We start from the raw sequence: 21,013 nt of genomic DNA on the forward strand, positions 1-21,013 counted from the left end.
AAAGAAATATTCTTAATACAAAATGGTCAGCAGAGCATCCCCCACTGTTGCGACTTCCTTGGACGGTCGGAAAACCCACTGCTAAAATATTTGTGTCCGGAAAGACCTCGTCGACGTCACGCTTCACAAAACCGACGGTTGGAAAGCCCACGACATTAATAAAGGTTCGTGGAAATCACTGGATGGTAGTGTTGATGGGAAGATCCATTACACGTTATTTCGTCGATTGGTAGTGAGAAGGTATAAGCACAAACACAGGCGGTGAAACAAAGGGAACTCCTAGTGAAGGGGAAGACAAACACACAGTGGATAGGGACGCAGCTAACGACGCTGTCAGGAAGGACATTTCAGGGAACGGGAGACGTAGACACGAAAGACAAGCCGCTTGGTGACCGGCGGTGATCAAACGAGGCGATGGCGGTAACATAGAACTGGCCATTTGTAGTTTGACCTTCAGGTGGAAAATCTTGGCGGCTTAAGCCAGTGCTCTTGCAGATGGAGATTCAGTACGTTATATCCTTTTTGGAGCCAAGTTTCTCTAAAACGTGGCGAAGCAAGTGAATACTATATCGTTTACTGTCGCGCTGTCTCGGGTCTAGTTGATAGCACCATAAACCTTCCGATGTTATTACTTGCGTAAAAGATTTCGCTTTCATGTGTCAGTGGAGTCTGCAGCGTTTCCACCCATATTGTCTTACGTTCCTCAGTAGATATGATTAATGGGAAGTCTCTCACTTACCCACTTCTGTACTTTCATTTTTTCGATATCAGTCAGTCACCAATATTGTCCCAGCAGTTTTCGATATTGCTTCATTTTGTGTGTGAACATGTTAGGTATTTTTACCTGACGGTCTAAATGAATATAGCGCACCACTATCTGAAACACCAACGCTACTAGTCCTAAACGTAATTGTTGCTAACAGTCCGTACGCATAAAACAACAATCCCACGGGTTTTTGTCACTGTATTCTGCAATTCGTAACGGATCTTTATATTTATGCATTGCTCCAAGAAAAGAGGTAATCCGTAGACAAAATCCTGTGCCGCACTGTGCAGTTACAATGTTGTTGTTGTTGTTGTTGTGGTCTTCAGTCCTGAGACTGGTTTGATGCAGCTCTCCATGCTACTCTATCCTGTGCAAGCTTCTTCATCTCCCAGTACCTACTGCAATCTACATCCGTCTGAATCTGCTTAGTGTATTCATCTCTTGGTCTCCCTCTACGATTTCTACCCTCCACGCTGCCCTCCAATACTAAATTGGTGATCCCTTGATGCCTCAGAACATGTCCTACCAACAGATCCCTTCTCCTAGTCAAGTTGTGCCACAAACTCCTCTTCTCCCCAATCCTATTCAATACTTCCTCATTAGTTATGTGATCTACCCATCTAATCTTCAGCATTCTTCTGTAGCACCACATTTCTAAAGTTTCTACTCTCTTCCTGTCCAAACTATTTATCGTCCATGTTTCACTTCCATACAAATACTTTCAGAAACGACTTTCTGACACTTAAATCTATACTCGATGTTAACAAACTTCTCTTCTTCAGAAACGCTTTCCTTGCATTTTATATCCTCTCTACTTCGACCATCATCAGTTATTTTGCTCCCCAAATAGCATAACTCCTTTACTACTTTAAGTGTCTCATTTCCTAATCTAATTCCCTCAGCATCACCCGACTTAATTCGACTACATTCTATTATCCTCGTTTCGCTTTTGTTGATGTTCGTCTTATATTCTCCTTCCAAGTCACTATCCATTCCGTTCAACTGCTCTTCTCCGTCCTTTGCCTTCTCTGATAGAATTACAATGTCATCGGCAAACCTCAAAGTTTTTATTTCTTCTCCATGGATTTCAATTCCAACTCTGAATTTTTCTTTTGTTTCCTTTACTGCTTGCTCAATATATAGATTGAATAGCATCTGGGAAAGGCTACAACCCTGTCTCACTCCCTTCCCAACCACTGCTTCCCTTTCATGTTCCTCGCCTCTTATAACTGCCATCTGGTTTCTGTACAAATTGAAATAGCCTTTCGCTCCCTGTATTTTACCCCTGTCACCTTCAGAATTTGAAAGAGGGTATTCCGGTCAACATTGTGCAGTTACAATATTTGATTAAACGTATCTGGATCCTTAGGCAATACGCAGTTGACCACTAAGTGTCACGAGACGCGATCCCGTCGTATAAAAGGAGGCAGGGAGTGTTGTGTTGTCAGTAGAGAATCAGTGACAGCATTATGGGGCCGTCAGGAGAGTTCAGTGACTCCGAACGTGCTTCAGTCACTAGATGCCACCTGAGTAACAAATCAATTACAGACATTTCAGGCCTTCTAAAGCTGCCTGAGTCGACTGTTGACGAAGTGATTGCGAAGTGTAAAGCTTAAGGAATAACCACAGCTAAAGCAGGCAAAGTTCATGTACAGACGCACAGGAGCAGTCGAGCTGTGAGGTCGGTGGTTGACAAAATCGCATAAAATCAGCGGAAGCAGTCACTCGTGAGTGTCAAAGTGCTAGCAGCGGTCTAGCTACACAATGGCTGTGAGTAGGGCGTTAGAAAGAATGGTGTGCGATGGTCGAGCAACTCCTCATAAGGCACACATTTCTATAGTCAATGGGAAGCGACGCTTGGGTAATCCAAAGAGCGGGCCATTGGAATGGAAAATTGTGATTTGGAGTGATGTATAAAGCTACGATACGAAGCCGCAATTAATAGGCACTAATACGTGCCCGGGTACTTTTATATAAAAGTATTTTATCCCTCCTCAGCAACTGCAGTCGAATATGACGAAATAATAAGCAACCAGTTGCATAGCAGAAATTTAATTTATTTATTGGTTACGGGCACTTACTGCCCTTCTTCAGAAGGTTTCACCTATTGCATTATTTGTGTGTAAACTATAAGATGCATATACAGCAAAATGCCATGGTCATTGGTTCACAGTGTCTGTACAAAATTAGTATAAAGCAGAGAAACAACAAGTGCAGACATCGTGCCAGAACACGAGCTGCCGGCCGTGGTGGCCGAGCGGTTCTAGTCGCTACAGTCTGGAACCGCGCGACCGCTACGGTCGCAGGTTCGAATCGTGCCTCGGGCATGGATGTGTGTGATGTCCTTAGGTTAGTTAGGTTTACGTAGTCCTAAGTTCTAGGGGACCGATGACCTCAGAAGTTAAGTCCCATAGCACTCAGAGCCATTTGAACCATCTGAACACGAGCTAATCAGCTTTTTAGCTGCGTGTGGACATGTCAGGTATTTTTACCTGACGGTCTAAATGCATATAGCGCACCGCTATCTGAAAAATCAACGCTACCAGTCGTAAACGTAATTCTTGCTAACAGCTTCCGTATGCATAAAACAACATTCCCATGGGTCTTCGTCACATTTTTAGCTGATTAGCTCATGTTCTGGCATGATAACTGAACTTGTTGTTTCTCTTTTTATACTACTTTTGTACAGACACTATAAACCACGTGAGCATGACATATTGCTGTATCCGTCTTATTGCTGACACAAATAACGCGATACGTATAACTTCCGGAAGAAGGGCAGTACGTGCCCGTAACCGATAAAGAAATTAAATTTCTGCTACGGAATTGGATGCTTATTACTTCGTTAGTGTGTTCTAATGTCATCTACCCATCTTCCAATACGCCGTCGTATGTCTAATTTATTAGAATTTAGTGAAGAGCTTCCCTGGTCTGTTTGTTATTCAGTCGCCTCGATACATGTCCCACCTACCTTCCTTTCCTCTTCACACAGAGTAACATATACGTTTCCGTTACTGTTTTTTCCCTGATCCCGCTGCTTCTTCTAGAAATTCCCAACGTGCATTTCTGCACTGATCGTTGAACAACAATTTTTTTTAACACTTTGTCTACCATTGGCACGTATGTGTCCCTCGATAGGCTATCAGAGAATCAATGGAAATTTGCTGCGTGTTATTGTTTTTTATCTAACGTCCTACTTATAAAGTGAAGTATTTGCAGATGGCACCTGTAGTGTGTGCTGTCTTCCAGTTTCATTGTTTACTCTCCGCTCCGTATTGTCGCACAGAATTAGTTCGCGCCTGCAGATGGTCAGTCCAATGAACAGATTTGGAAAGCGAGATGCTGTCGCGCTTTCCCGGACAATTAGTGTCAATGAACTGCAGAGGCACGTATTGGCTTTTGCCGCGTCACGAACAGTGGCCGTTCTGAGTATCTCTGATGTGAGTTACAAACTTTTCAGGGATGCTCTACCCACTGTTGTGTGTCTGTTTCGTGCATGTCATGTTGTTTTTGTGCAGTCCTCTTCTGAAACCCCGTGGGAAGCGGTGGTTATTTATGAATAAAATGGTATGTCCTACAACTCCCCTTGCTTCAAGACGAAAACCAGTAATGATTGTTTTTCGTATCGCTACTTCTGACTACGACAGTAATTAAAATAAACACTGATATTTTTCATTCCAAAAAAATTGGCAGTAAAAGGGTTAAAAAATTTCGTGTTACAAGTGCAGGTCTGTCTAAAGTCAAAATTGATGGTAACGCTTTCCACTTCCAGAAATTTGGCCTGGAAACTGGTTTACCAAAAGCATTCCAGGCAGTTTTCGTTTCTAAACTTCTTTCTACTTCTCCAACTGTCCATCTAGCCCAGTGGTGTTAAACCCGGTCCCTACAGCCCCCAACTGGGCGTCCCAACTTTTATGGCGGCTGTAGGGGTTTTAAAAACTTCGTTAGGTTTTCATAAAATTATATCTTTTAACTTGCTAAAACCCTGATTTATAAAATTTGTAAAGTAAAGTTACCAAATTTGAATATCACTTTTACTGTGGAACCGAAGGGTGGTTGGAAAAACTGACTACTAACAAAGATACAAAAGTGAGCGATAGGTAAAAAAAGGTTGATCATCCTTGATCTAGCCGTCATCTTCAACTGCTGTAATTACAGTAAGTAAAAAATAGTGTTCAAAGGCGTGGGAATTACTATGGGACCAAACTGCTAACGTCATCGGTCTTACACACTATTTAAAATAAGTTAGACTAACTTAAGCTAAGGACAACACAACACCCATGCCCGAGGTGTGATTCGAACCTCCGACTGGACCAGTCGCGCAAACCGTTGCAAGATGCCAAAGACCGTGCGGCTACAATAAGTAATCAACCACTTCTATGACTTCATGTGGTTTGTGTTACAGTCTTGCATTTAAGATAAATGTACATTACTTTAGTTTTATTATTATAGATTTTTTAAGTCTACCTTCACGCCTGCTCTATAGAACTGTTGCATTAATCCCTTGTGTTTTATCTGCAAAACGGTAATACACATTCTATTGTTAACGATTGCTAATTTTTACCTGGACGTTGAGATTGTGTCCTTCACCCGGAGCCTGTTTAAGACCCAAGTGACGGAAGTCACCGCTTGATGCGCCAAGCTGAGAGAGGCGCCGAAGAGCAAGATTTGTAGACAAGACTGACGCTGGTAAAAGTGTGCGAGGGAACAGGGGTGGGGGGCAGGGCACCAAATGATAAGTTGTGCGTGTGGAAAGATGATCTTGAACCGGCCCCGCCTCCACCACACACAGTAAGATGGCTTGCGGAGTGTGGATATACACTCCTGGAAATTGAAATAAGAACACCGTGAATTCATTGTCCCAGGAAGGGGAAACTTTATTGACACATTCCTGGGGTCAGATACATCACATGATCACACTGACAGAACCACAGGCACATAGACACAGGCAACAGAGCATGCACAATGTCGGCACTAGTACAGTGTATATCCACCTTTCGCAGCAATGCAGGCTGCTATTCTCCCATGGAGACGATCGTAGAGATGCTGGATGTAGTCCTGTGGAACGGCTTGCCATGCCATTTCCACCTGGCGCCTCAGTTGGACAGCGTTCGTGCTGGACGTGCAGACCGCGTGAGACGACGCTTCATCCAGTCCCAAACATGCTCAATGGGGGACAGATCCGGAGATCTTGCTGGCCAGGGAAGTTGACTTACACCTTCTAGAGCACATTGGGTGGCACGGGATACATGCGGACGTGCATTGTCCTGTTGGAACAGCAAGTTGCCTTGCCGGTCTAGGAATGGTAGAACGATGGGTTCGATGACGGTTTGGATGTACCGTGCACTATTCAGTGTCCCCTCGACGATCACCAGTTGTGTACGGCCAGTGTAGGAGATCGCTCCCCACACCATGATGCCGGATGTTGGCCCTGTGTGCCTCGGTCGTATGCAGTCCTGATTGTGGCGCTCACCTGCACGGCGCCAAACACGCATACGACCATCATTGGCACCAAGGCAGAAGCGACTCTCATCGCTGAAGACGACACGTCTCCATTCGTCCCTCCATTCACGCCTGTCGCGACACCACTGGAGGCGGGCTGCACGATGTTGGGGCGTGAGCGGAAGACGGCCTAACGGTGTGCGGGACCGTAGCCCAGCTTCATGGAGACTGTTGCGAATGGTCCTCGCCGATACCCCAGGAGCAACAGTGCCCTAATTTGCTGGGAAGTGGCGGTGCGGTCCCCTACGGTCTTGGCGTGCATCCGTGCGTCGCTGCGGTCCGGTCCCAGGTCGACGGGCACGTGCACCTTCCGCCGACCACTGGCGACAACATCGATGTACTGTGGAGACCTCACGCCCCACGTGTTGAGCAATTCGCCGGTACGTCCACCCGGCCTCCCGCATGCCCACTATACGCCCTCGCTCAAAGTCCGTCAACTGCACATACGGTTCACGTCCACGCTGTCGCGGCATGCTACCAGTGTTAAAGACTGCGATGGAGCTCCGTATGCCACGGCAAACTGGCTGACACTGACGGCGACGGTGCACAAATGCTGCGCAGCTAGCGCCATGCGACGGCCAACACCGCGGTTCCTGGTGTGTCCGCTGTGCCGTGCGTGTGATCATTGCTTGTACAGCCCTCTCGCAGTGTCCGGAGCAAGTATGGTGGGTCTGACACACCGGTGTCAATGTGTTCTTTTTTCCATTTCCAGGAGTGTAGATGTAGTCGTATTAGCAGCAATTGCTGTGTATTGCTTAATGGTAATGCAAAGAATATTTCTGACATTTTGCTTGTCCTCCCTATTTTATTATACATGTTTTTTGGATAACCATAGTTACCGTGTGTTGACTTAAGATTTCATCATGTACAATAGCTACTCTGAACATCAATATCAAGCAAATCAATTACATTGTCGGAATATAGTGCTTTATTTTCGGTAGTTGGGCAGTCTTTTTTTCCTTGAACATTTTAAAGTATTTTGTTTCGTGCTAGGACATTTATTGTTCATTATGCATGTGGCTTAGCTAAGCTTCATAGTGTGCACGTGCTTCCAAATTTTGTAAATCATTGTTAGTGTCGACTGGTGACACTTATATTCTGGTTAAATTTATCTTTTCTATCTTCTTGCTGTCAACGTTTTGTTCCTTTAAGTTTCGTTGTGATTCCACACTACTATTAACAATATTGATAACTTTGTCCTTGAGGACAGTCTGGAACAAATTGTCACAGATGTGTGTTACACAGTTTACAATGTCCATATAGTCTTATTTCCTGATAGATGTTGAGTTTCTGATGTCTTTCGCACAGGACCACACAATCTGTCATTAACCAGTTGGAGTAAGCGCAAATTGGAAGGGGCAGATAGGCAACACGTTGCAGACTCTGGATTTTGTTTGAAGTTGAAATGAACTGTTGGACCTCATAATCCCCGAAAAGTTACGTTATCAAATCAAATCGTTCAAATGGCTCTGAGCAATATGGGACTTAACTTCTGAGGTCATCAGTCCCCTAGAACTTAGAACTACTTAAACCTAACTAACCTAAGGGCATCACACACACCCATGCCCGAGGCAGGATTCGAACCTGCGACCGTAGCGGTCGCACGGATACAGACTGTAGCGCCTAGAACCGCTCGGCCACTCCGGCCGCCGTTACGTTATCACTGTCGGCTTGCATTATAGAGAGTGAGCTCACAACACACCTTGCGAAGACTGGCTGCGGTGTTAGGCCATCTCAGTCGTAGACACGACAAAAGGGAAGCAAAATGGCACGAAGAATTTTCAGACAACTACTGGCTCCATATGAAACATGTCCCTTTACACTGCACAGGTCATTTTGAGATATGCAGTGCAAGACGCCACTATCATATCGTCCTTCTCCTGTTCAATTTGCGACTGGTGCGTGGTTGTTGGCCATGCCCTCTCTACGATCAGGAATCTCTCTCATTTTACCGGCACGGTCATTTCACCAGGTGTACGTGGGAGGAAGAGATATGCTGCTGGACCTTCCTGGAACACACAATGCCTCTCTTGTAGTTTCTGCTTCCGGAGTCTCATGAACATCTTCAAAACGCTTCCGCACTAACTACACATACCCGCATCAAAACTTATCGCACCTGTTTGGCCATAGTCTATTACGTCTGACAGTTAATGCTCCATAACAACGAAGATTGAGTCAACAATCCACTAAAACGAAGTTTTTGTGAGCTACTTCTTCCATGTGTGTTAGATGTCGTTATAAACCTTCCACAACCTGCTCAGGTATATGCCTTTCATGTACACTATTGGCCATTAAAATTACTACACCAAGACGAAGTTCAGATGATAAACGGGTATTCATTGGACAAAAATATTATACTAGAAATGACGTGTGATTACATTTTCACGCAATTTGGGTGCATAGATCCTGAGAAATCAGTACCCAGAACAACCACCTATGGTCGTAAAAACGGCCTTGATACGCCTGGGCATTGAGTCAAACAGAGCTTGGATGGCGCGTACAGGTACAGCTGCCCATGCAGCTTCAACACGATACCACTGTTCATCAAGAGTAGTGACTGGCGTATTGTGACGAGCCAGTTGCTCGGCCACCATTGAGCAGACGTTTTCATTTGGTGAGAGATCTGGAGAATGTGCTGGCCAGGGTGGCAATCGAAATTTTTTTGTTTCCAGAAAGGCCCGTACAGGACCTGCAACATGTGGTCGAGCTTTATCCTGCTGAAATGTAGGGTTTCGCAGGGATAGAATGAAGGGTAGAGCCACGGGTCGTAACACATCTGAAATGTAACGTCTACTGTTCAAAGTGCCGCCAATGCGAACAAGAGGTGACCGAGAGGTGTAACAAATGGCACCTCATACCATCACGCTGGGTGATACGCCAGTATGGCGATGACGAATACACGCTTCCAATGTGCGTTCACCGCGATTTCGCCAAACACGGACGCCACCATCCTGATGCTGTAAACAGAACCTGGATTCATCCGAAAAAATGGCGTTTTGCCATTCGTGCACCCAGGTTCGTCGTTGAGTGCACCATCGCAGGCGCTCCTGTCTGTGATGCAGCGTCAAGGGTAACCGCAGCCATGGTATCCGAGCTGATAGTCCAGGCTGCTGCAAACGTCGTCGAAATGTTCGTGCAGATGGTTGTTGTCTTGGAAACGTCCCCATGTGTTGACTCAGGGTTCGAGAACTGGCTGCTCGATCCGTTACATCCATGCGGATAAGATGCCTGTCATCTCGACTGCTAGTGATACGAGGCCGTTGGGATCCAGCACTGCGTTCCGTATTACCCTCCTGAACCCACCGATTCCATATTCTGCTAACAGTCATTGGATCTCGACCAACCCGAGCAGCAATGTCGCGATACGATAAACCGCAATCGCGATAGGCTACAATCCGACCTTTATCACAGTCGGAAACGTGATGGTACGCATTTCTCCTCCTTACACGAGGCATCACAACAACGTTTCACCAGGCAACGCCGGTCAACTGCTGTTCGTGTATATGAAATCGGTTGGAAACCTTCATCATGTCAGCACGTTGTAGGTGCCGCCATCGGCGCCAACCTTGTATGAATGCTCTGAAAAGCTAATCATTTGCATATCACAGCATCTTCTTCCTGTTGGTTAAATTTCGCGTCTGTAGAACGTCATCTTCGTGGTGTAGCAATTTTGATGGCCAGTAGTGTATTTGTTCCACTTTAGGTCGTTTCGCAGAAATACAGCTTGTTGTGGCAACAACCGCTGTCAAGACTTCGCAACCCACAGAGAGGCATGCAGGTGTGCTGTCTACGAACTTTTGCCAATGCGTGCCAAAATACTGCCCTGCAACACAGCAAGTCTGCCTTTTGCGTCGACTAGATTTCCACATCCCACGGCACAACGCTGCCCATCCATAGTCACCTGCGTAACCAGTAACAGGCTCCTGTCACACCGTAGCTGGGGAGAGCGACTGTAAATACTCTACGCTCAGCCCTTAGCAGCCGTTGTATCCATGCTACGACTTATTTCGAGACTTCGAACTACAACCAAAGCAGTAACATTCTCCACGCCAGCTGACGTATCTGCCTGGGACTACATTGCTCCGTAGACCAGGCAGGTCTGCCGCCTTTCCAGGAGGTTGCGAATAAACCAGCGAGCTGCTCAGTGGGCACTTGATGTGGCATAAGACAGTGGTGCCCAGACTTCAGTGGGATCTGCCACGATAGGCACGCAGCCTGTCGGCGAGATTGTCACTGCTGGACACCGTGGAGATTGAACTACGAGGGCAGTTCAATAAGTAATGCAACACATTTTTTTTCTGAAACAGGGGCTGTTTTATTCAGCATTGAAATACACCAGGTTATTCCCCAATATTTTAGCTACACAACACTATTTTTCAACGTAATCTCCATTCAATGCTACGGCCTTACGCCACCTTGAAATGAGGGCCTTTATGCCTGCACGGTACCATTCCACTGGTCGATGTCGGAGCCAACGTCGTACTGCATCAATAACTTCTTCATCATCCGCGTAGTGCCTCCCACGGATTGCGTCCTTCATTGGGCCAAACATATAGAAATCCGACGGTGCGAGATCGGGGCTGTAGGGTGCATGAGGAAGAACAGTCCACTGAAGTTTTGTGAGCTCCTCTCGGGTGCGAAGACTTGTGTGAGGTCTTGCGTTGTCATGAAGAAGGAGAAGTTCGGGAACAAACTTTGAATATCTCAACTGGTGAACAATTGTGACAGCACTACCAACAGAGATGTCAAGTTGAGCACTGAGTTGTTTGATGGTGATCCGTCGATCATCTCGAACGAGTGTGTTCGCACGCTCCGCCATTGCGGGAGTCACAGCTGTGCACGGCCGGCCCGCACGCGGGAGATCAGACAGTCTTGCTTGACCTTGCGGCGATGATGACACACGCTTTGCCCAACGACTCACCGTGCTTTTGTCCACTGCCAGATCACCGTAGACATTCTGCAAGCGCCTATGAATATCTGAGATGCCCTGGTTTTCCGCCAAAAGAAACTCGACCACTGCCCGTTGTTTGCAACGCACATCCGTTACAGACGCCATTTTAACAGCTCCGTACAGCGCTGCCACCTGTCGGAAGTCAATGAAACTATACGAGACGAAGCGGGAATGTTTGAAAACATTCCACAAGAAATTTCCGGTTTTTTCAACCAAAATTGGCCGAGAAAAAAAATGTGTTGCATTACTTATTGAACTGGCCTCGTAGACAGCCCGAGCCGTGCGAGGCAAGGCTTGTAAACACACGGTAAGTGTGCGAATCGAACGGCCAATGTAAGCTTTCCCACATTGACACGGAATTTTCTACACTCCGGGTTTCGTAAGCCCCAAATAATCTTTCACAGAGCCGAGCAGAGCCCTAATCTTAGAGTGTGGACGGAACACACTCTTAATGTTAAATTTCCTTAAAATTCGTCCAATCTTAAACGATAGGCCTCCAGCATAAGGAAGAAAGGCCACAGACCTATGTTCCTCTTCATACATCTCCGGAGATGGTCCAAACTCTATAGCCCGACGAACCTGCTTCTCAGTGTATCCATTTTCCTTAAAAACAATGGCTGTTTTTTTTTCGTGTCAATGTGGGAAAGCTTACATTGGCCGTTCGATTCGCACAGTGCATGACAGGTGCGTGGAACATCGCCGTCATACGAGGCTACAACAGCCGGAAAAATAGGCAGTAGCAGAACACTGCCTAAATGAGGGACACAGTATGGAATTTGATGAAACTGTAGTAGTTGCCAACATTTCCGGTCTTTGGAACAGTGTCTATAAAGAGGCGATTGAAATTAGGTTGGCTGATAATTTAATCAACAGAGACAATGGGTTTCCTCTTAGCAACACGTGGAATCCTGTATTATCTCGCATCGAAACTGAACGTTCTTCGGTGCGGCCTTGATTGCGATATATCGTTGCCAGCAGTGTTTCACTAAGGGCGGCGCCACCTCCCTGTTTTGGAAGGCCTATATAGGACGTCGATTTGCAACCTGGCGTCAGTTCTAGCGGGACTCATCAGCAAAAGCAGCATTTTCCTGAAGATGGCGGCCAGTTGGATCGCCAAAATATCGAGTCAAGTTGATTTTAGGATCCGGCAGCAAACCCGAAGAGACTTTCAATACATTGCTACATGATTCTCGTTTTAACTGGATATGCAAAAGCTTCAATACGTTTCATTTTCTTCGCAATGCTTACACGTAATGTGCTTCAAATGGCTCTAAGCACTATGGGACCTCCAATGCTTACACGTAATGTGCTTCAAATGGCTCTAAGCACTATGGGACTTAAGATCGGAGGTCATTAGTCCCCTAGACATAGAACTACTTAAACCTAACTAATCCAAGGATATCACACACATCCATGCCAGAGGCAGGATTCGAACCCGCGATCGTAGCAGCAGTGCGGTTCCAGACTGAAGCGCCTAGAACCGCTCGGCCACAGCGGGCGGCGTAATGTGCTGTGAAAACCACATGTAATATGCCGCACTGTTGTATGATCTGTGATGAGAGAGTGATATCGATCGTTCATTGCGGGCATTGAAGACAGTCAGGGTGTGTGCAGTGTCGGAGCGTACCCGCTGTTTATGTTATTCAATAATACTAGACAGAATCACACGAAAATTCATGGCCATTTTTTTTTTCTCGACTGAAATTAAACTTCGAAGTGGACCTTATGATACGAAATGGTAGACTGTGTGAGTGACGAGAGTTTCGTGGAGGAATATAAACAGTACTGACGATGTTTCCACGAACACATACTGCGATTGTCGTAGTGAGAACTGAACTCCTTGCAGGTAACCGATGAAGTGTTTGCAGCTAACCGAACTGTACAAACTAATACACTTTCCAGTTATTACCTCGTTTGCAACTTAATGACCTGCCACGCACGTTAACGTTTAAGTGTCGCGGTAGAGTTTCAAACTGTTTATTACGTGTGGTACCGTTTCCCGCCAGAACTGTGTATTCACGATAGTGGCACTCACGCAATAACTGCACGGACTGTGAATTCGCAATGGGCGATTCAAAGTGAATTGTATGCTATTTTGAAACTGTATAACATTGGTAACGGAGCCATGATTGTAAGAGACGTCACTGAGGAGCACATAGGAACTTGGATGTGCACAACAACTACTACGTCTAACCGGCCTATGGCCAAAGGTATTACACGAACGATAATATTACCGCCTGGAGAAGCCTGTACTAAGCAAGAGGATGTACCCATGGGAATTTCACTACTGATGGAAATACAATAATAACACCGCCATAGTCATCAAACCGCCGTTGATGTCACGACGCATTCTCTGCAAACAGACACGTTGCAACACCAAGCCCTCTCCCACTATAACGACCCAAAGCATTTCAGACTGTTTATATTGTAATTTCTTTTTATTTTGTACCTAACATCTCTCAATTTTTACTTTCCTTAAAAATGAAGTTAGTTGCTGTAAAGTCTGTTCGTAAATCTGTGTTGACATTGTTGAGACCACCCTTAACAGTAGTTATTACTAGTTATTTCCTCGCCGGCCGGTGTGGCCGAGCGGTTCTAGGCGCTTCAGTCTGGAACCGCGCGACCGCTACGGTCGCAGGTTCGAATCCTGCCTCGGGCATGGATGTGTGTGATGTCCTTAGGTTAGTTAGGTTTAAGTAGTTCTAAGTTCTAGGGGACTGATGACCACAGATGTTAAGTCCCATAGTGCTCAGAGCCATTTGAACCATTTAGTTATTGACATCTTGGGTTGTCGGGTGTTCTGCCGGATATCAGCGTCGTACTTGCACGATATTTCGGTCACGTAGCTCGTGACCTTCATCAGGTGCGACATGAGACTGCTCCTCGAGTGGACCTGGTCCAGTATTTATGCCTATGGCCTTCCCCCCCCCCCCCCCCTATGGCCTTGAGGGGGAAGGCCATAGGCATAAATACTGGACCAGGTCCACTCGAGGAGCAGTCTCATGTCGCACCTGATGAAGGTCACGAGCTACGTGACCGAAATATAGTGCAAGTACGACGCTGATATCCGGCAGAACACCCGACAACCCAAGATGTCATTAGATCGCCGGGAAAGCCTGAAGAGTTACATTTAGTTATTTCCTGTCTTATTCATTTGTTTTGTTGTTGTCCTTGCATGTGTTTTTTAAGTATTCTTTGAGAGTGTGTATTTCCATGCGTGTGGACAGTGGTTTATCAGGCGTATGTAACCGTTTTGTTGTGGTCCATGCCAACCCGCGTAATTTCCAGTGTCTGCCGTTAGAGTCTGGGCGCCGACCAATCATAACAAAGCTGCTCTTTCGCTATTGGTGCAAGGCACGAAGCTGGCGGAAAGTTTGATTTTGATAGATGTCAACTACGTAAATTATTTTTACTTTCAATAAGACATATTATGGCATTCTCATTACCAATTGCAAGTTTTTGTTTTTGCTCTTTCAATTATAAATGACCAAAATTATAATGGATTTCTTAATTATTCACGAATTTTTGTGGGAGCTTTCGTGGTTGATTGACTGGATTATTAAAGGGACCAAAGTACTGGGTTATCAGTCCCTTTCTTCTCTAAGAGACAGGTCTATATGACTAGATCAGAAATAACCCTCCGCGCAAAACCCAGGAGAAGAAAAAAGCCCAAGGTCAACCAAGGGTCAGCGAAGCTGAGATAGGGGACAAAAAGAAGAAAGAGACACACAGGAAGAAAGGCAGGCAAGGTGCCCATGTAGGGAGTAGCCGGAGGGCCCTGAAAGGAGAGAGCAGTGAGGGGACATACATCCCTGCAGACTCCGCCACTTGCCAGAGGTAGATTGCCTTGGAAAAGACTAGCAACAGGGACAGGGCAAGGGCAAGGGAAGCACTGAGAGATGAAACATGAACAGGTCTAACAGACCACACGAGAGACAGAGAGAGGAGGGGGGGCGAGGGGGAGGAGAAACGTAAAGGAGCATATAGGGTGACGACCGGGCTAGACCACCAAGCCCAGACAGCCGCAGCCCGGTCTGGTTCAAAAATGGTTCAAATGGCTCTGAGCACTATGAGACTTAACTTCTGAGGTCATCAGTCCCCTAGAACTTAGAACTACTTAAACCTAACTAACCTAAGGACATCACACACATCCATGCCCGATGCAGGATTCGAAGTTTCCACCGTAGCGGTCGCGCGGTTCCAGACTGAAGCGCCTAGAACCGCTCGGCCACCCCGGCCGGCTTAGAACTTTCGTCTCGGCCGCTTCCGGATCAGAGTATCTTACCTCATATTGTTACCTTTACCCTTCTCCACTATCCCTAGAAGTTTGTATCATCAACACGGAATAGCCCCATATACGCGCATAAACTGTAAGCAGCATTAAGAAGCCTCCAACGTCGTCCACCAGGTCATTTACCTACATTATGAACACTAGCGACCTCTTAACACACACTTGGGCTAGTCCTGAAACTACTTTTAAATCTTACTGTTTTGTCACATAAACCGACGACGAGCTGAGTTATATATACGATGATGTCCTCAGTCTAACCAAATGTGATCTGATTCACAAACTAGTACTCTGTTCACCAGACGATTATAAAATAGTATGAATGCCTTCCGGAACACAGCATCAACTATGTAATCCTTATTTACATCACCCTCTCTCCCTCTCGATTTAACTGTGAGCAAAGCGACCTCAGTTCACCATGATCACCCTCGGGCAGTTCATTTTTGGTCTCAACAAAGGTGCCTCAGTGCTACGGAAAGAAAGAAAGAAAGAAAGAAAGCGATAAGTACTATCGTAAACACAAATACCTGCTCAATTTTAAGTTTCAATGCAGATGAGAGCAGAAATTTAACGGGACTACTACTGCGGATTCCTCATTAAGGTGACGTTTCATCAAAGAATATCACAACGTATGTCACGCTTTCTTTCAACTTACAAGTGATGATAGTTTAAAACCATATTGACTTCTACTCGACTATCGTTGCTTCGAAAATATGAAAGGGTCTTTCAGAGACCGCCACCAGTCACAAAATTTTGTTGTTTACCTAAATTATTTGATGGAGCAACGTGTGCAGAGGTAAAAATCTATTTTCAGGTTAGAATGACAGTTCAGTAAACTTTTAATAAAATTACACGTGGATATTAAAGTTGTTCTTTACAGCCTTTGTATGTATCGTGGTCAGTGTGCGAAAGAGAAGAATGATGCAATGCTTTCCTTTTTTTTAAAAAAAAATAATCAGTTATTGTGTGTCATAATACTGCCTTGTTGTGGTATTAATGTCTTCTTGTGGTGTGTTTGGTTACCTCTACTGCTGCTGTACCTTGGATCTTATCAACCACGGTTCATGAATTTCCAATGGATACATAAAACAGGTTACGACAACAAACTCGACTCTGTAATAGAAAAAGGTGGCAATCAAGTTGCAGCCTGTTTCGATTAGCTATCGTTGTGTTGATCCTGATGTTATATGTCAGTTCCAAGATAAAATAAAAAAAAATAACGAATGGGAATGGTATCGATCTCTCTAAAACTTTTATAACTAATGGCTACGAAGATCATTGACTCTCTTCTTATGGAAATGAAATGGAAATTGTCGTTTGGCGTCATTGGCCAGGAGGCGCCGTACGGGATATGTCCGGCCGCCTTGGTGCAGGTCTTACTACATTCGACGGCACATTGGGCGACTTGCGCGCCGGATGGGGATGAAATGACGATGAAGACAACACAACAGCCAGTCACTGAGCGGAGAAAATCCCTGACCCAGCCGAGAATCGAACCCGGGCCGGTAGGACGACAATCCGTCACGCTGACCATTCAGCTATCGGGCCGGACACACTGTTCTTATAGGTTGACATAATTTGCATTGATTTTTGCTTAATCTGGCTATGTGCCAAATGATATTGCATCCCTTGAAAGACATTCTTATTACGTACAGGAGGTGCGTTACTGACTTTATTTAGGCAACCTTTTAACTGTTCAAATGTTTATTACATCACAATATTTTCAGTATTTCAATTACAAACCTGGTTCGAAAAAAATGGCATGAATTTAAATGCTTTGTTAGATTCTTAGTTATAAATACATTTTTAGAAGTTATGAACATCAGACAATTGTTTCCAGTTTATTCTCGTGGAAACCCAGAAGATGTACCAAATAACCATGATGGGCTTTGCCCTGAGTCTCCTGTAGGGAATTAGTTATCTGGCAACATTTCAACAAACATAACACTGTGCATTATACTTGCAACGGAAATTTTCGTAAATTTTAGTTACATTCCTGGTTCAAAAAATATAATTTTAGTTCCAGTTAATCCAGACAATGTTATTTCCCGGTGTAAAAAGTCGGGAGGAGCTCAATTTTTGGAGGCAGACCGTCATCAAACGATTGCCCGCACCACATTCTTAATGCATTTGGCGTGAGGGATACAGACGTCATCAAACCATCGCCTTCATCTCGTTCTTGATGCAGGCCTTGAAGCTTTCCCACTTCTCGCGGGTGGGCTGCGCCTTGAACCTCCTGCGCAGGCGGTCCTTCATGATGGCGACGAACTCTCGCTGGCTGAGCCGGCCGTCGCCGTCCACGTCGAAGATCTGGAAGACGGTGTGCACGAGGTGCCGGCTGACGCCCGCGCCGCCGCAGATCTTGACGGCGCGGAAGAACTCCTGCTCGGCGACGGGCCGGCCCACCACGTTGAACATGTTCACCGCCACCGTGAAGTCGTCGATGTTGTTGAGGAACTGGCAGAAGGCCCAGAACTCGTCGAAGCCGATCCCCTTCTCCTCCTTGATCCTGAGCAGCAGCCGGTCGAGGTACGCCTTGCACTCCGCGGAGTCGAGGTAGGTGTACCGCAGCAAGATCTTGGCGAAGTCCATCTCGGAGATGCGGTCGGCGCCCTTGGAGAACTCGTGGAACTCCAGCTCGACGATCTCCTTCTGCAGGTTCTCCATGAACTTCTCGAAGTCCTCGTAGCGCAGCACCTCTCTGCCGGACTTGCCGAAGAAGTGGACGGTGAGGAAGGTATCTACGGCGTGCCCGCTGTTGCTGTCGTCCTGCGAGTGAGCCTCCTGCGACGCCTGCCGCCGGCGGAAGTTGTTGTTGTTGTTGTTTTTGTTGCTGACCCTCCAGAACTGCTGCTTCTTGCCCCTCCACGTCTGGATGAAGATGTCCTCGATGATGTGGAACTCGGACTTGTCGACGCGCCGGTTACCGTCCGTGTCGAACATGTTGAAGGCGATGACGAAGCCACTGCGGGGCTTGATGAGCACCGACAGCAGAAAGAGGTACTCCGTGTACGAGATGAGTCCCCGGTCGCGTACGGTGCGGAACATGGCTGGCGACCCCGCGTGGAGCGGAGGGGTGGCCTCGCGGAAGGCGAGCACGTCTGCCTCGCTCAGTTGTCGCCTCTTGAGCCGGGGCCGCGGTTCCTGGTCCAACACCGACTCTAGGAAGTCCTGAGGCGTCATGTAGACCTGCCCGTCGAACTCTACGGACGCGAACTTTATGAACCGCTGTTCGCGGTAGGCGAGCTTCCCGCTGACCGGCCCCTTCTGCTCTTCCTTCGGTTGCTTCGCCGCGTTGGCAGCCTCCAGCTTTCCCGTGCGGCTCGCTGCGTACACAGCCGCAGCGGTGCCGATGGCGCACGCTGCAGTGACCGCCACGACACCCTTACGCTTACCGGCATTGTAGCTCTTGGCTGCAGCTGTGCCCAACAACCGTTTTGGGATCCTGTGCAGCCTCGAGCCCAAACGCACCAGTGACGACATCGTACAGCTATTAAGACTGATATCTGCTTTGTCTTCAATCAGCACTCCAAATTACGCCTGTTAAAAGCTTCTTGGTTTCATTTCACTGTCTGATACTCCAGTCACTTCTACGATAACAGCCATCTGCAGACTTCAGGCACCTGTGAACAAAAAAAAAAATTGTGTTGAGGTCGAAAACACTAAGTTTGGGTGACAGAATATTTGTACCACTCCATATGTGGCATACAGCAAACCAGTGCTTAACAGTATTGGTTAAAAACAGTCTTGGTTGCAATTGTAGTTGTTTATTTTCCAATGACGCGTTTCGCCTTATTTAGGCATCTTGAGGTTATCTTAACTTGGTATTTCTTAGAAGAATCCTTTAGTCAGCCTTTGGCTACACTGACTAAAGGATTCTTCTAAGAAATACCAAATTAATATAACCTCAAGACGCCTAAATAAGGCGAAACGCGTCGTTGAAAAATAAAAAACTACAATTGCAACCAAGACTGTTTTTAACCAATACCAGAATATTTGTAAATACTGTGTGCCGTGCGCTGCAACATGTATTTTTGTTAGTAGGTACGTATACACAAATCAGACACATTTACATGACTGAATGATGAAAGAATGATTTTTGCGCATTAAATTAAATTTTTTACAGTTTATTCAGAATTTGGGGATATGTAGCGTTTTTGGTGTTTCCGTCTTCTGTGAAAAACAAAGGCCTGTTTCGGACGTTTAGCCAATGTACGTGTATGTTACGGATTTGGTCATACACTGACGGAAAAGAATCGCCACAATAAAAAATAATGTAGAGTTATAAAATTTCGGAAATACATTTTCTAGTAATATACGAGGGTAATCCCAAAAGTAAGGTGAGAAGTGAAGGAAGAGGTTCATAACTTTCTGAACAGCATGGCGGCGAGCTGGTATGACATGGGCATACAAAAAATGCCACAGCATGTACAAAAATTCATCGACAGAAATGGTGATTATGTCGAAAAATTGCTAAATGTTCAAGTTCTAAACTGATGTAAACCATTGTAGAGATAAACAGGTCTATGTACTTATTAAAAAAATACGATACCTTACTTTTGGGATTACCCTCGTATTTAAGTTATTAACACTGAAGATCACAGGCTAATGTAAGCGCAAGATGTGCCATTGCAAATGTGAAATGCTGACACATTATAACCGGTGTAATCTCATAATGTTGAATAGAATCATGCAAACGTGCATACAGAGTGTTGGACAGCTGCCTGATGTCAGTTCCAAGCCGGTTGCCTTGGTCGGTCAATACAGGGACGATGAATGCTCTTTATGGATGACGCTAGAGTTGGCGTCCGATGATTTCATATATGAGCTGTATTGAAGACAGCTCTGGTGATCAAGCAGGCCAAGGCAACATGTCAACACTCCGTACAGCAGGTTGAGTTACAACAGCGGTATGTGGGCGAGTGATATTCTGTTGAGAAACACACCCTGGAATGCAGTTCGTGAATGGCAGCACAACATGTCGAATCGCCAGAGTTACAAATTTGCAACCATAGTGCGTGGGATAATCACGAGAGTTTTCTTGCTGTCATGCGAAATGGCGCCGCTCACCATAACTCCAGCTGTAGGTCCAATGTGCCTATCACGCAGACACGTTGGTTGCAGACTCTTCCAACTGGCCTCCTCCTAACCAAAACACGACCGTCACTGGCACCGAGGCAGAACCAACTTCCGTCAGAGAAGACACAACAGACCTCCACGCAGCACTCAGATGAGGTCTCGCTTGACACCGCTGAATAGAAAAGCAACTGGAATCGCTCAACAGAGGAAAGTCCACTGGACCTGACGGGATACCAATTCGATTCTACACAGAGTACGCGAAAGAACTTGCCCCCCCTTCTAACAGCCGTGTACCGCAAGTCTCTAGAGGAACGGAAGGTTCCAAATGATTGGAAAAGAGCACAGGTAGTCCCAGTCTTCAAGAAGGGTCGTCGAGCAGATGCGCAAAACTATAGACCTATATCTCTGACGTCGATCTGTTGTAGAA

The 21,013-nt window shown here is 46.0% G+C and overlaps 1 protein-coding gene across 4 annotated transcripts in view; it reads right to left on the reverse strand.

Annotated features, from left to right (window-relative positions):
- Positions 1–17,194: 17,194 nt before the first annotated feature.
- LOC126175789 (calcium uptake protein 3, mitochondrial-like) overlaps positions 17,195–21,013 on the reverse strand; it is a 392,821-nt gene continuing 389,002 nt past the window's right edge. For all 4 annotated transcript variants that reach the window (XM_049922769.1, XM_049922767.1, XM_049922766.1 and 1 more), the window contains exon 2: positions 17,195–19,130. In XM_049922769.1, the coding sequence (XP_049778726.1) occupies positions 17,662–18,990 (1,329 nt within the window). In that variant the 5' untranslated portion in view covers positions 18,991–19,130 and the 3' untranslated portion in view covers positions 17,195–17,661. The remainder of the gene's footprint in view (positions 19,131–21,013) is intronic.

Source organism: Schistocerca cancellata, chromosome 3 (genome assembly GCF_023864275.1).
Source record: "Schistocerca cancellata isolate TAMUIC-IGC-003103 chromosome 3, iqSchCanc2.1, whole genome shotgun sequence".
Taxonomy (NCBI): Eukaryota; Metazoa; Arthropoda; class Insecta; order Orthoptera; family Acrididae; genus Schistocerca; species Schistocerca cancellata.